This window comes from Micropterus salmoides, unplaced genomic scaffold, assembly GCF_014851395.1.
Source record: "Micropterus salmoides isolate LMB-PRFRI ecotype aquatic unplaced genomic scaffold, ASM1485139v1 Ms_hic_scaffold_16, whole genome shotgun sequence".
Lineage (NCBI taxonomy): Eukaryota > Metazoa > Chordata > Actinopteri > Centrarchiformes > Centrarchidae > Micropterus > Micropterus salmoides.
Window position 1 is genome coordinate 29698471 of NW_024040707.1, and position 16542 is coordinate 29715012.

General features: G+C 41.6%; 1 protein-coding gene across 4 annotated transcripts in view; it reads left to right on the forward strand.

Moving 5' to 3' along the window:
* Nucleotides 1-16542, forward strand: part of agrn (agrin) — a 261254-nt gene that overhangs the window by 221411 nt on the left and 23301 nt on the right. For all 4 annotated transcript variants that reach the window (XM_038723324.1, XM_038723325.1, XM_038723326.1 and 1 more), the window contains 7 exons: nucleotides 4676-4803; nucleotides 7799-7913; nucleotides 9562-9681; nucleotides 9875-10291; nucleotides 11753-11945; nucleotides 14224-14439; nucleotides 15168-15397. In XM_038723324.1, the coding sequence (XP_038579252.1) occupies nucleotides 4676-4803; nucleotides 7799-7913; nucleotides 9562-9681; nucleotides 9875-10291; nucleotides 11753-11945; nucleotides 14224-14439; nucleotides 15168-15397 (1419 nt within the window). The remainder of the gene's footprint in view (nucleotides 1-4675; nucleotides 4804-7798; nucleotides 7914-9561; nucleotides 9682-9874; nucleotides 10292-11752; nucleotides 11946-14223; nucleotides 14440-15167; nucleotides 15398-16542) is intronic.

Sequence of the window (16542 nt, forward strand, 5' to 3'; positions counted from 1 at the left end):
CTATAATGACCTGACTATTACCCTGTTCTTCACCCTCTGTGTTTTTGTCTCTTTTGTCAGTTGGTACTGTATTAAGAAATATGATAAGAGCGTCTTTATTTCACTTTCGGGCTTGCTGCTGTTCCACTAGCTTCTAAGACTAAATGTATCTCTTTCATTAAGTCACATAAACTCAAACTGCTATGAGGGAGTTTCTTTCATTGGTCTTTTTGAAAAAGTTAAACATCTTCCTGGAATTTAATATCCATATTCTAAGATATAGTCAATAAGCATCTAAAGCCAACACCTCTAAAAAGCTCACCAACACAAAGCCTTCATGCTTGTCCACAAGGTTTAGGAGTGTGTTCATGGGAATGTTTGTCCATTCTTCTAGAAGTGCATTTGTGAGGTCAAGCACAGATGTTGGACGAGAAGGCCTGGCTCGCAGTCTCTGCTCTAATCCTAAAGGTGTTCTATCGGACTCAGGACTCTGTGCAGGACAGTCAAGTTCTCCACACCAGACTCGCTCATTCGTGTCTTTATGGCCCTTGCTTTGTGCACTCGTATGCGGTCATGTTGGAACAGGAAGGGGCCATCCCCAAACTGTTTCCACAAAGTTAGAAGCATGAAATTGTCCAAAATGTCTTGGTATGCTGAAGCATTAAAAGTTCCTTTCACTGGAAGTAAGGGGCCAACCCCACACCATAATCCCCCTCCACCAAACTCTACACTTGGCTCAATACAGTCGGGCCAGTACCGTTCTCCTGGCAACCGCCAAACCCAGACTCGTCCATTGGATAGCCAGACAGAGAAGCGGGATTCGTCACTCCAGAGAATACGTCTCCACCGCTCTAGTGTCCAGCGGCTACACGCTTTACACCGCCGCAGTCGACGCTTTGCATTGCAGTTGGTGATGTAAGGTTTGGATGCAGCTGCTCGGCCATGGAAACCATTTCCATGAAGCTCTCTACGCGCTGTTCTTGAGCTACTCCGAAGGCCACACGACATTTAGAGGTCTGTAGCTGTTGACTCTGCAGAAAGTTGGCGACTTCTGTGCACTGTGCCTCAGCATGAGCTGACCCCGCTGTGATTTTATGTGGCCTACCACTCCATGGCTGTGTTTCTGTTGTTCCCAATCGCTTCCACTTTGTTATAACACCACTAACAGGAATATTTAGCAGAAAGGAAATTTCACAAATGGACTTATTGCACAGGTGGCAAACTATCACAAACACACGCTTTAATTCACTGAGCTCCTGAGAGCGACCCTTTCTTTCACAAATGTTTGAAATTGTTAAACCAAGTAACGCAGAATTACTGCATTACCAGAACATGATTTGGTATACTGTATACTGCGTATGGGCAAGGTTGCTGCTAGCAAAAAGCTAAACAAAGAATGTCTATATTGTATAGCATCATCTGGTTTGAGAGACTGCAGTGCTTTCAGTTTGGCTAAGTGTCGACTCCTAACGTTAATCATTGTTCCAATAAGCTGGATTCAATCAGAAAATGAGCTGGCTAAACAGGTTGTCAACTCACTTTTTGAAAGGTACGGTGTGGAAGGTAGTGAAAGTAGTGCAGTAATGTATGTACAATTTCTGAAAAACTTGCCAGACACTGGTCCTGAATGCAGTGTGGCAATGCACAGAATGCTTGTTGTTGGAGCGTTGTTGTTTTCAAACTCCTGTCTTGATTTCATAACCTTAATTTGTTGATACGTTGATAATATTTTGTTCATATTTGATGTTTACTTCTGGAATAATGATATTGTGCCATCTGCCTTAAACAACCCCATGAACAGGTGGTATTTATTTCTGCAGTGGCACTTTCATGAATCACCGCCCTCTTATGTAAATGATCCTATTGGCAGGTGCCAGGGAAGAAAAAAAAAACACACACACAGTAAAACATGAAGTCTGACCTCAGTAATCCATATTTATGAATTTGACACTACTTGACAGTCTGACTCTGATATTAGTTGTATCCTGCTTGATCCCCAGTGAGTTTAATTATCTCTAGAAGTTAGTTTTTCTCCAGAAGTTTGGTTTGAGTCACCATCATATTTAGGGCCCCTGTGTCTTGCTTTATAAATAAGCATTACAGTGTCTAATCTCTTCTTTCTATTTCTTAGAATCTCCCACCTCTCTTGTTACCCCCCCCCCCACACACACACACATTGTTCTCTTTATCAGACAGTGCCACTGTTCGGTATCTCCTTCTTGAGCTATATCTCACTCTTTTCTCTCCCTCACCTCAGTCAATCTCAGTACGCTCTTGCATCAGTTCATTTCTCTCTGGAGTTGAGCTGGTAGAGAATCAAGAGACTACCAAAGGCCGACGAGCACGGTTGTACCAATCAGTGCCTTCTGCCAGACTCAGTTCATAAAGATAAAGGGCTTCTGTCGCCCCTTTGCCTCTGTATCGCTCTCTCCCTCCATCCCTCAGTTGAAATCTGCTTTCTGTTTGTCCCAGCGGCGTTAGTCTGACTGATTGTGAAAAGAGGGATTCTCTCAGGCTCCAGGTCATGACTTGACAGAGCTAAGGCCACAAATTAGTGCACAGAGCTGCATTACTGGCGTGTTGAAGGTCCCAAAGCCTTCCAATAAACCAGCACAGTTCACTGCCACCCGATCCACAACATGATCTGAAGATATGAGGCCACCTTTGGCCTTTCACAGTCTACTGCATTTATTTCTTTCACAGATTTTATAGCCAAACAGAGGTGAAACATGGAACACCACATCTTTTGAGGCCCCAAATCCAGGCGACTACAGGAGCATGTACTATATAACCTCCTGTAACAGGTTTAAGCTGTACAGCTGTTAAAAAAAAAAAAATTACAAAAAGCCCTGTAAATATTTATCTCAGCCAACAATGACATCCCAGTAATCAATACTTCATTCAGCTCAAGTGTTACCAATAAAAGCAGGCAACAAGATAGGCTGATCGATATGCTGGATCTTTGTTCTCCTGAAATGCGTATCACCAATCCACTGGGCATCATCTCATTGTACCATTCAATTTATTGAGTGTGCCTGGGTGTCTCAAAACAAAAAGGACTAATTGTTCGCTATTCCAAAAGTGAAATTGGTGAAGTGGCTCAAGGTTGAGTGTAGTCCTCACGTTGACACACTCAAGGAGATCCATTTTTGTATTCTGTTGGAAAGCTTCACAGTGGTTATGAGAGCTTGGTTAAGAATGTATTAAAGGTTCAGTTCGCTCAAATTACAATCACTTACATGTAGTGGTATTCAGCCGTGGAGATTTGGGGTTATTTGCAAGTTGCAGTTGCGATATGTTCTTCTGAGAACTATAAGGCCAAAAAAGCTTCAGTGCAACATTAGTTCCTTAGCCAGATTGTTTTTTTTGTTCAAGAAAATCACTGCAGGCCTTCCATATGTTACATTTAAACAAGGCACTACCATTCATAGGACATCAAAGATTATGACCAGCAAATGCTCGTGTGAAAATTAATGGCACGCTAAGCTCCAGCTCCCCGTAAACTCTTCCATATGCCAGTGGAAGTCTGACAAATCCATTGCATTTTACAGTTCACTAGAATCTGATAGTCAAATCGCTCTGTCCCTTCTTTTATCATTCTCTTTCTTCCTTTCTTAATGGTCGTCACAGCAGTGGGCTGGAAAATCACCGTCTCTGATGTTTGTCTTCTTTGCAGATTAAAAGTCTGATCTCTCTCGCTGTCCCCTCTCTTCTTTCTCCCCCCTTTGTCTGATTGACCAAACATCGCCCATTTGCCTCTATTTTATGGCCGCTGTCACATCTAAATAAATGTGTGCTGCCCGTGAAAGTACTGTAAAGACGAGGGGAGACGGAGGGAATGCGGCCACTGAGTCGGCCTTGTCTACTTTTCATGTAATTTTAACCAGGCTGTGTCAGTAACTGGTGTGGCGGCATTTAAGAGACAATTATGGTTATCTTTCACCATAATCATACAAGTGCTCTTCCTGTTCTCCCTGGCATTGTTCAGGCAGGCGAAGCCATGATTGATTTGGGCAATTTGTTCTGCTGATTAAGAGCAGCGTGGAAGCACGGCATCAGCACCGTGCACATGCTCCGTTCTACACCCTCACACAAACACACAAATCCCCTCCACTTTTAGCTTTATTTCAAGCCCTCTCCTCTCTGGTGGCAGTACGAAGAAACCAAATAGAGAGCTGATAAATGTTGGACAACATAACCCCCAAGGTTGCACAGTCTCTTTGCTGAAGAGGGCACTTTTGAGAGTGCCTGTGGGCTGTTTCCTCTCTTGTGTGTGTGTTGTTTTTCCTTCATGATTTTGTGTGTCTGTCTAACTTGTTGTCTTTTTACTCAGCCCTTCATGCCTCGGCCAGCTTTTGGGACGAGTCTCAGTCTGGTAAAACTGGCCCATTTTTCCACCTTCCCTTCACTCCTTCTTTGTTCCTCCCTCCCTTCTCTCATATCTCACAGTCCACATCTTCCACCACCTCCACCACCACTACGTCCTCCTTTAATGGCCAAACTCCCACACAATCAGCAACAAACTCACTAACCTCCCCTTGTCAAACACACACAAACACACAATCCATCACTAACCCAAAAGTGGCACTACCCCAAAATGAGCACAGTGTGAAGGCAGCAGGAACTGAGTGATTGAAGAAGGTTTGAACTATGGTCTTTTAGTATCATCTTCTTTCCTCGCCTCCTCTCCTTCCAGCCACCATGAGGTTCAGCGGTTTCCTGCACTTGGACCAGGTGGAGGGCCAAGAGATTTTCTACACCCCCGAGATGGAGGACCCCAAGTCAGAGCTGTTTGGAGAGACGGCCCGCAGCATAGAGAGTGCTGTAAGTGATGTTTGAGCTGTAGCGTTTGGAATACAATTCAAGTAGCAATCTATTTCTTGGCAAAATCTGCCATAAGACAATATTGAACTGATATTAACTTGTTTACATTTCACAGTTAAAGTGAGAAATAACACAATCTTAATGCTATGAATTAAAAGTTGAACTCAGGCAATAAAACACATCTCCTTAATAATTATGAGGATTTCTTTAAAGCTGCACTAATCAACATTTTATATTTTTACTATGGATCAAAGGATTATGTAAAGACTATGTAATGACTATGTGTATATCTCCAGCTTTACTGAGCCTTTTAGCCTGCAAACATCGCTCTCTTTGACACCATTTCTAGCTGCAGCAGGCAGCTGTTTTCAGCAACAACAAAAAAACTATGACAAACACACTCTACAAGGGTGCTTTGGGGGAGATCAAAGCTAAAAGGAGAGTGAATATTAGTTACAGTAGTAAGTTGGCCAGAAACACAAATGCAAATGAATCATAATGTTGAAATCATGTGGACACAGCGGACAATGTTCAACAAAAGTTGTATAGTCCCATTTTAAATCGTTGCGTCAATGAGTGGAAAAGCTTCTGAAACAACATTTAAAGCATCATGAGACACTAACACTCTTCACCTAGAGCCAGACTAATCAAATTCTTTGAGCTCCTTTCGGTGGGCTCATTGAGGCTTCGTTGCTGGTTTTCAGACTTGACACCCCTGAAGCTGTTGAGTAATATTCTGCCACACTGAGCTGGAGTGATTTCTCTGGTCAGACATCTGATAGAAAAATAACAATGATAAAAAATCAAATTCACTGGCTGCGGTCTGGGAGGAACATACATAATATCAGAGAGAGACAACACAGGCTGGCTGATATTTGATTTTAATAAAAGGAATATTGGCAAACTGTAACATCAGGTGACCCATAGGAAAGAATATAGTGACTGAATTCTTTTTTTTCGACCTACGGAAGTAGATCAGAACAAAACAAGACCCTTCACATGATTGTGGCCTATTGTGGTGGTTCAATAATTATTCCCCCCAAACATTAACATCAAAATAAGAATTCTAGACTAAAAATTTCCTCACATGTAGTACTGATTCATTAAATATGTTCATAGAATTTGGCTGGTGCTTTTAATCTCAAGATGCATGCAAGCTTTAGGGCTGAGTTAGCATATACATTACATGAGGGTTCCTGAAACTCTTAAAGTTTAATAAATGAACAATAAAAAGAACTAACAGCTCTCTGCATAATTGTGCAAAGAATAATTTTGTCAGTTGCTTGCCAAACACTTCACAGCACCAGAAAGCAGCAGCATCTCATGTGAGATTAATTACACAATTAATTAATTGATTTTTCACGATGCCAGTTCCCAAGGCCCCGGCAGGTACAGAGCATGTACAGTACAGCACGGCTTTCTCCACTGTCCATATTCTGTGTTGAGCTTAGACTGCTGAACATATAACTCTGTTGCCAAGCCAGGGCCTTGCTCCTCTGATGAAATGGGGACGTGTGTGTCGGTATACACAGCACATATCTACCAGCTGTTGAATCTGTGTCACTAACCCCCACTGGGACGTAATCTACTGCCTCACAGCCATTTGTGCGTGTGTGTCTGTGCGCCAGTTAACATTCTTAGCCTGTGTGTCTCTGAAGCCCGGTGTGCCACTTGACAGCCACCACCCCCTCTTCAACTTCAAACACACACACTACATACATACATACACACGCATGCTCGCAAAGTACAGATGTACCGTATAGACACACACAAAGAATCAAGCTGCAGCACATTTCTTTTGCACCACAGCAACCTGTTACAATTATTGAATAAATTAGGATATGTGAGAAAAATAGGAGAGGAAAGAAACATGAGGAGGTGTCTGGGTTACTGTGTCCACACGAGAGTTTGTCCCCCACCATTTCTATCCCTAAGCTGCTTTGGAGGATTTTATTTACTTTCTACTTTTCTGTCACACCTCAGCCCACAAATTAGAGGTGTTCTGTACATGTAGGAAGTAATCTGATTCCTAAAGCTGGTGGTTGCTGAGTATTACACCTTATGTGATAATGTGATAACTTAACAAACGAATGAACTCCACAGTCAATAACTATTAAGACTGAGCAAAATGACTAGTATTCTCCACATCTACCACAGCTGAATATGTCACTTTAATTCAGATATCACATAATTTGGCAATTTTATTTGGTAGACAGTGATTGACTTCAGTAAAAATCAGTGAGATCCAGATGGGGCGTGTAGAGGAGCATTCACTGGAAACAATGGAAGCGGCCACTCAGAGGATGCTCCAGTACAGCGGGTCAGCAGGCCCTGTGGCTCCTGCTATTTTAACCAACAGACCAACACAAATGAGGACAAGGCTGAAGAGTTTCCTCTTGTTTCTTGTTGCTTTCGAGCTTGCGAATGTAATTAATCCACCACCACACAGACAAGAACAGAAATGTGGGGGAACATTGAGTATTGTATATGTAACTTTTTAAAATTCTAGTATGAAAATGGTCCAATTTTAAGATAAAATTTTGGCACAGAATTTTGGCTAAAGGCAACTTGAGTGTAACTTCTATCTCACTGCTGGTTAAAAAAACATTTTATTCAAACCTCCTTATGGGGCTCTTCTCGCTGTTGCAACTTGCACACAGGGGGGTGCATCAGAAGCTAAATCAATCAGGAGCAGGTTAGGGTGTCGAGGTAGCATGACATTTATCTTAGCTCCTCCCGAAAACGTATCTCTATAATTAATGCCACAACTGCAGCTAAATGTCAATTTGTGTACCAACACCTGATAGTTTCTTCTCTGCACCCCAGTTTGAGAGGCAGTCTTTCTTCTATGGAGATAAAGTACAGTCTTCTGGAATTGGACTCGCTGCTATGATAGTGTGGAGCTCATTACAAGCCTCATTTATCATCTCTTCTGTCTGCCTCTTCTCTCCTCCAACTCTTTCTCTGTCCTGCTCACTCTCTTTTTCTTCCTCAGCTCAATGAGTTGTTCAGGAAATCGGAGGTGCGCAAAGACTTTATGAGTGTTCGTGTTCGTAACCTGGCGCCCAGCAACTCTATCCTGGCCTTTGTGGAGGCACACTTCAAACCAGGTGAGAGATCTTTAAAGAGAGCAGACTATTTAAAAACAAAAACAACTCAAAAATGGCAAATTACAGCAGCCAAAAGAGAGAGATGCACTGTGTGGTTGGATTCAGTTATCGTTTGTTCCTCTGTCTTCAAGCAAGTCATCTTAAAAATGACTTGCTAGACTTAAATAAAATTGGGATGGCCAAGGAAGACCTAATTAGTTTTTAATGCAGAATAAGCCACCATATCCCCATTTTTAAAGCACTTTCCATTTTCACTTGTAACTCTTGGACTGTAAGACCGAGAGGCAAAATTAGTTCTCTGCTGGAATTCTTGGTCCAGCACTCTATTCTTATAGAGTTTACATATTGTTTTTTTATTACTCTTTCTACACATTTCATTCAGTCTTCACTTAATATAGTGCATAACATTTTGAATATTCAGTACAGTTCTGTTATAACTTGTTACAAAGTTCTTGCAGGTGTGGCCTCTTTGACATAAATTCCCATTATTCTTAAAAGTAATTGTGCAGCAGCAACCAAATAGTACCTGTGAATAACCACTGAGTGATCCTGCAAACTACAAGCAGCAAAACTAATTTAAATGACTGTGATTCAATAGGCATGCTTTACTTGAAGATTTACACAATTCAATTCAATTCATTAACAAAAAATCATTAAGGTGTTCTATTGCTCTCTGTATTCTGATGCAGATCTGGATGCAGGTTAAACACTCCTAAACATTTCTGTTATTAAAATAACAAATTTAGAGGATTGTGCATCCTTGGCAGAGGTATGCCTTCTTTGAGTGCTTTCCACTTATTTATTATTTAGCTCATAATATTGAGGCACTGAATGTTTTTTCTCATTTGGATATTTTTTTGATTTTCTTTTCAATGCCTCTTTAATCTCTTGCTTGCAACAATCTGCGCCAGTATAAAAAAATACCACAACATCATTAGAAGGTTTTTACCTTTGCTTCGATTTTCAGATTGGTATTTGTTATTCATCAGTGCCGGGTAAATGACCATGCTGTTGAGATTGTTGGCTGGTGCTCTGTTTCTCTCTGTGTCTCATTTACAGTTAAAAGTATCATTTGTGATATTGAGAAAAAGACGTGCACCCAACAAAATTCAAAATGGGAATGGAAGGTGAAAGTTACTCTGAAATTGACTGACACAACTGTTTTAATACAGTGACAAAAACTAGACAACTAAATGTGGGCCACTAATCCTTTCTTAATCTGTTAAGGATTTGTTTACGCCACTAAAGGTGTAATCACAGGCTTATATTTTCAATTATGACAAATTGCACACCTACATAATGCTGATTTGTAAGAGTAATACCAGTGTAAGGCAAAGACTAAGTCTTATATATGTATATGAACTCAAAATCAATTTTTATGTGCGTCATATAGCATCCTTCATACCATAAGCAGCGATCCTCCATGGCCACAACATATGCAGCAAATATTATGAGAGCAATTCATCTGGAAATAAGCCGGACAAGCAGCAGGTGGAGGACAAGTGGTCTCTGGAGACTCTCCACCTGTCATACACAGGGCTTTCTAATGTATCTATTGTACCCACTAAAGAAATCAGAGTCCTGTATTTGCTTTGGAGTGCTCCTCTGAGGCCTTGTCCTGAGTGGTTGTCCCACTTGTTTATTGTAGATACGAGATACACAGTGGAGGACATGGAAGGGGCCCTGCTGAAACAGCTGAAGGCCTCCAAAGAGACCAGCATCGCCGTGAAGAAGCCAGAGGATGAGAATATCCGCTTCACCAATTATGGTAATAAAGTGTGGACTTAACAGGAGTGTGTGGGGATTAATAAAATGAAAAGGGGTTTTAAGTTATTCATGAGGTGATTTATCGAAGGTTTTACAGGTCTTGAATAGGAAATCTCAAGGCCACAGGCTCAACTTACTTTAACATCTCTTTTTCTTTTTCTAATTTTCATTGTTCTCTCCGGCTCTGTTGACAGGCCTCTCCTCCATCCCCTTCTTCACCACCACTACCACCACCACGGCGTCAATCACCACAGCTGCTCCTACCACCACCACGACTACCACCAGGCCTGTGCCAACCTCTCCATACATCACCCGTCGCCCACCAGGCACTACTCGCAGGCCTTACAATGGCAGACGTACCACCACAACCTCAGTGCCGGTCACCACGCCTCTTCCAACCACCACCACCACCACCACCACCACGGCAGCTGTCACCACAACTGCGCAGCCTCCAGCCACCACCATAGCCCATGTTAGGGGTAGGCTTCACCACAAGGCTCAGAAGCCCTGCAGCTCCCACCCCTGCCTCCACGGGGGCACCTGCGAGGACAATGGCAGCGACTTCAGCTGCAAGTGCCCCGCAGGGCGAGGAGGCTCAGTGTGTGAAAAGTGTAAGTGTTTGTTCTTCATTTTCGTATATTAGGAATTATTTCTTGTCCCATATTTGTTATTACTCTTTAAACAAAATTTTCAAAGTCTGAGCTTATTTCAAAGTCATCTAAGAAAATGAGCTGGAACAGACTTTTCCTATAATTTGTTACTATTGCAATTAGCAATTTCAAAGAAACCACCAAAGGCTGACATTTACCGTGATTTTGCAGCAACTAAGAGGGTTTTAGGGACTCAGTTTTCCATTGTGCCAATCATGCCTTTTAGCTGTATAATCACTGCTAACCACATCCTCAAGTGCTTTTATATATTTATAAAGTAGCAGAGACACACCATTATAATAAAAAAAAAAAATATTAAAGGAATGTTTAATTTAATGAAACTTTCATTTTAAAGAAGTAAAAAAATCCTTCTTTTAAGCAGTATTTTTGTCTAATTGCAGCTTCACAAAGTGGCTGCAAAGTGACACCTTAAATAGCAGTGTGAGTAATGACTTTCAGTTAGTACTGGAATATGTAAATGAAATGTTATGTGGCCACAGATGTGGATTTATTAGGTCATTAAAAGCTCAACAAGACAACAGCAATCAGAGCTCAGAACAGAATGTCAGTTTTATAGTACAAAGAGTTGAGGTGTGATTGAGTCAAAAACAACATCTCTCCCCGGTGGCTGTGCTTCAAACCCATCTCAATTGATTCAAACAGGTATAACCTCAGATGTAAGCAACCGCTGAGCCGTTAACCAAATGCAACACAGAATCCAATCAGCACCATGGAGAAAATCATAAATCAAGGAGAACTTCTTGAGAAGCACAACTCTTTTGTTTCTTCCCTTTTACCCTACTTTGGGTTTTTTTGGGGATGTGGAGCAACCTCACGCAGCTGCATCCTAAGATAATTGACACTAATTGCTTTGATGGGGATTAGCTGGTGAGAATCATTGTGTGTCTTTGAGTTAGAGTGGCTAAATGCATGCGCGCACACACACACACACACACTCACAATCTGCACGCCAGCCTCCCCCAGATCAATCAAGTCATTAGAAAAGAGTGAGCTCATCAGCTGCCATTCTCCTCAGAGAGACAGACAGAAAGACAGATGGACGGAGAGAAAAGCCCGGGGGAGAAAATGGATGATAATAATCATAATTGTCGAGTGGCGGAAAAACAAAGGCTTCCTATGCACGTGTGCATGAGTGTGTTAATCCCTGTGACTTGAGGGTGGGTGAAAAGCTCAGCTCCTCCTCTTTCTCGACCTTCTCCTTCTGATAAACTCATCTAGCATTTAGGAAAAACATCATTCCTAAAATAAACTGACTGAAAGGCTTATTTCTCTGTCATCAAGAGCCAGTGACACACCACCTCCGCTCACACTTAATTACGCACATTAAATGCCTATTACGCCATGATAAAGCAAATCATGTTGTAATGACAGGATTGGCTTGTTGTCTTCATTCCTCCACAGTGATCAAGTACTTCATCCCGTCATTTGGAGGCCAATCGTACTTGGCTTTTCAAACCATGAGTGCCTATCACACGGTCCGCATTGCTATGGAGTTCAGAGCATCCGAGACGACCGGCATCCTGCTCTACAATGGCCAGGATCGCAAGAAGGACTTCATCTCTCTGTCTCTGGTCAATGGCAGGGTGGAGCTCAGGTGAGCGAGTTAAGAGTGACGGCGGCCTCTTATTCTGCAGCTTTTATTTGATTATTTTTGATGGTCATTGCAGCGTACACTGAGAGATGATGTAGATAAGAATAAAACAAATAGAGAGTTCTGAAGATAATGACGCAAATAAGTACAGCATGTAAAGAGCTGAAAACCCCACTGCCAGAAAATGAAGACACAGAAGCTTCTTGACAGATTTGTAGGTTACGGCTATGAATGCCTGCTTTCAGAAACATGTTCCAAATAACTTGCAAATAAACTGTTCACATGATCACATTTACAGATGGTGGGAACATATGCGCAGAAATGTTTACAGGAAATCCACATTTGGCATTTCATATGTAATTTTAACCACATATATAAACAGAGTAGGGCTGTCCCCGACTAAGGATTTACATAGTCGAATCAGCATTGTGAAGTCTAGCCTATAGTTGACCGGGGGGGTTGCATAACAACGGTGAAGTTAAGGCTCTACAGCAAATTCCTCTTCTGCCACTACACACACACACACACACACACACATACACGCTACTCCTGCACATGCGCCGCACTGATGCTGCCTACCTTGAGGATTAGGGTTACAATTCTGGATTTATTCACGCACTTTAAAACCATTTATTAAAAGCTTTTTTCTTAAATATATACAGTTATAAACCTTAATATGATGATTTATGTTGTGGTTGGGTAAAATGACCAACCATCTGAGACGATTCATACAGAGTTATGAAGAGTATATACCCTAAATCCCATCTGATTATATCTCTAAGTTTCCAGATATTCTTCTATATTGTGTATTTGTTAATATTTGGATATTGAATTATATATACTATACTAATCATAATAATACTAACACTGTTAATATAAGATATTTTTGTCCAACCTTGATTCATGTGGTTGACATTGTCTATGATATATATGTTTGATTTTGCATCTGATACGTGCATAGTTTGTATTGTGTATCTAAGAGTACTGCGGTGATTTGGTATTGCGCTTCTATCCAACTGTAATACTCACAAGAGGCAGTGGTGGCCTAAAGGTTGCAGAAGCGGGCATGTGACACGGAGCTTCCACGTGTGTAACTGTGTGAATTTGATCAGAGCGTTCCTGCAAAAGACATGCTTCCTTTCAGTGAAACTTCTCTGAATAAATAAATGTTTATAAAATAAAACAATTTAACAAATGACACATTGTTTTAAATATCAATTGCCAAAATCAATGCAGCCTAGGCCGAGATGTCCTGACTTTTAGTCCCTAGTATAGGTCCAACTCCAAAAACTTGGACATTCATCTCCACACCCTCTTTGCAATGATTACTTTCTGTTTAATAGACTCAAATCCAGAGTATTATTCCATAACATGTCAAAAAGGATCTACTGTGAGGCTAGTATCACTTTTGGATTATAGCTGACAGTAACCAAAAGTTTCATCCAAAGACTAGACATTTTTACTGCCAAAAACCTGCAGATACACTAAGTATTTATCTCATCCCATACAGTGGAATTGTATGTGAAACCATTTAGGGTCAGGCAGCGTCTTCACAAGAACCGTGAATGGACTAATTAGATATTCTGCAGCTTGTCTGTTTTGGACCTATTATTTCAAACACCACCCGCTTTTCTTATCTTTTGGGTCTTGTGTTTCATCCTGGCCCCTTGAAGCCCTTTCAGTTCCTCCCAACCTGGCCAGGTTAGATCTCTCTATTCGGGGCGAAATCAATAGCAAACTAAAGGAGATCATTAGTCACTTGTGCTTTCAAATGGAGCGCTGCCTCAATTCCAGAAATACAGCTGTGAGATTACCACCCACAGCTCTGTAAATCCAAGACGTGGGGAGAAGAACTAATTATTTGTGGCAGATAATTGCTCTCAGGTTGTGCTAATTCTCCCATATGTGTAGGTGCACATACACAGCATCTCCTTTCTGTGATGATATGGCCTTTTTCTCAACAAAACCTCATTAGATAAAAGGTTTAATTAAAAAGAGGGTGTGGACCACATTTTTAAGAGCGTTACTGCCTCATTCTAGTCACATAGTTTGAAATCTCAAATGGGACCTTCCTTTCTTTTCTTTCTCTCTTTCTTGTTGAGCAATATGAGCAAATTTCTTGCAGTCATTAGGCTTTGCTTGATAAAGAACAAACAGAATTTGGATAATAACCTCCTTAGCTGCTGTACATATGAAGTGTGATACAGGAATAATGATTAGTGATTGTTGGATAAAGTTGACTGAATAAGCATCTGACATGCTCTGTGTCTCTACTTCTCAGGTTCAACACAGGTTCGGGGACAGGGACAGTGGTCAGCAAAGTACAAATCAATCAGGGCCGCTGGCATCAGCTGGTGGTGACACGCAACCGGCGCAGCGCCATGCTCAGCGTGGACAACGAGCCGCACATCGTGGGCGAGAGTCCACACGGCACAGACGGCCTCAACCTCGACACCCACCTGTTCATTGGAGGAGTGCCCGAGGAAATGAAGCAGGAGTAAGACCTTCTCACTCCAGTTACACATTATTGTGTTAACCCTATTGAACCCCTTTTTTGTGGTAATTTAGAAATGTGTGCCATGTCAATTTTGACACAGGGGACTAGACAGGTAGACAGGTGTTCTAGAACCCACCTTAAGGATCCTTTCATTTCAGTTGATATTTAAAGGTCCATGTTCCAAAAGAAATTTCCATTTAATCAAATTACACCAACAAATTTCAGACCTCCAGGGGCCAATTGGGGTCTGGGTTGGCCAGTTAGTAGTCCAGCCTTGCTTACATCTTTGGGGTGGATCTCCAGTTTAGTTTGCTAAAGCATTCAGTTTTTAGTACAGCAAAAAGCAGCCGAAACGTGGTTTTCAACACGTGTTGTAACGAGACACTTTGACCAATGAATTAAAATATATAAATAAATATGTATGAAAATATCATATCATCACCTCTTCAGTAGTCAAATACTTGGGAATGAAAGTTAGAATGTCTTGAACGTCCATCTTGGACCAAATCTTGGAAAACATAAAGGATCTGAAGTCAATCAACAACTAAAAAGACTCAAATTATTCTTCAACCTGGTCCTTTATTGTAATATATTCAGGTACATTGCTGTATTAAATGTATCAGCAATACTAAGCTCAGTGTTAAGCGGCAGTCAGTAGTAATAATTGTAGCTGCAGGCTCAGACATTAAAAGACATTACATCATTTCTGTTTACCATTTTGTCTGCAGTGTAAGGGAAAGGACAGCGGTGGCCACAGGTCTGGTGGGCTGCATCCGCTTGCTGGATGTCAACAACCGGGTGCTCAACCTGCAGGAGAACGGTGGTGACAGTCTGTACGGCAGCGGTGTGGGTGAATGTGGCAACAACCCCTGCCAGCCAAATCCATGCAAGAATGGCGCTGCATGCCAGGTCAAGGAGGCAGAGATGTTCCACTGCAAGTGCAGCAAAGGATTTTGGGGTAAGATGCACATGAAAGGGATCTGCGGTGCAGTTCCACAGTGTTCCTAATGGTAATACTGGGATTTCTGGACAGTCAGGGAATTTTTCAGAGGGTTATTCCTGTTTAAATGCTGAGAAATAAGTAGAAAATAAATAACTTCATATGTGAAATTTCCAGACTCCTTCCTAACACCTTGTTAAAATCTTCACTTTCCTTCTCTTCTGGGATTCAGTGTGGTCATGACTTACTCACAAATCCTAAGTAAGCTTGACAGCCTAATTTGACAGTGTAACTCATGCCCCCAGCAGGAGCGCTGGAAGTCATTTTATAAACACCAACACCATCAAATCTGTGTGTCCCACACCGAAATAAGAGATTAAATGTTGACACAGCACAGAAAACATGAAAACTACCACCAAATGCTCACTGAATGGCCCTTGGCCTATCTGTACTTCCACATCCCTTCCTCCTCCATTTTCTCCCTCCAGCAGATGCCAACTAACAAGGAACTATGAGAGAATATGGTTAAATACAGACACCATCAGGGGTTAGCCAAGCGTGCCCCTTGCTGGTTGTATAGCTGCCTACTGCAGAAAGTTTCACAGCAGTAATTGTCAGCGTTAACTTTTGTGCTTGAATAGCAAAGGATTTTATACACACATGGGGGCTGTGGTTAGGGAACCACCTTTCAGACTAGTCTCAAGCCAATTTAAATGTGGATCAATAAAGAATCACATTACGTTATTATTGCCTTTCATATAAGATATGCTGTTATGATTTGTCATTATTAAGAAGCCTGTAAAAAGTAAAGCTAACTCCACTCTGAAGAAGCATTTCTGTGTTCAAAGTTGTGTTGGCACCATGGCATAAAGTAAATGGGCATGGATGGGGACAGACTCACATTCAAGTTAATTTTGTCATCATGTCAGTTTAGAAAGTGGTCAAGATTGCCATTCTCGAAGGGGGGACAGATCACAGAAAGCAGGAAGAGAGAGTAAATGGGTGGTGAGAGTTGTAGTTGTAGAGAGAACATGTCAGGACAGCCTGGTGAATGAGGGAAGTGAGAGAGTTTTAGAGTTAAAAAGATGGGCGAGAAGTAGAGAAGAAGAAGAAAAAAGAACTGTGGTAGGGAAGAAGTGAGAGCGGAGGATGAAAGCTCGCTT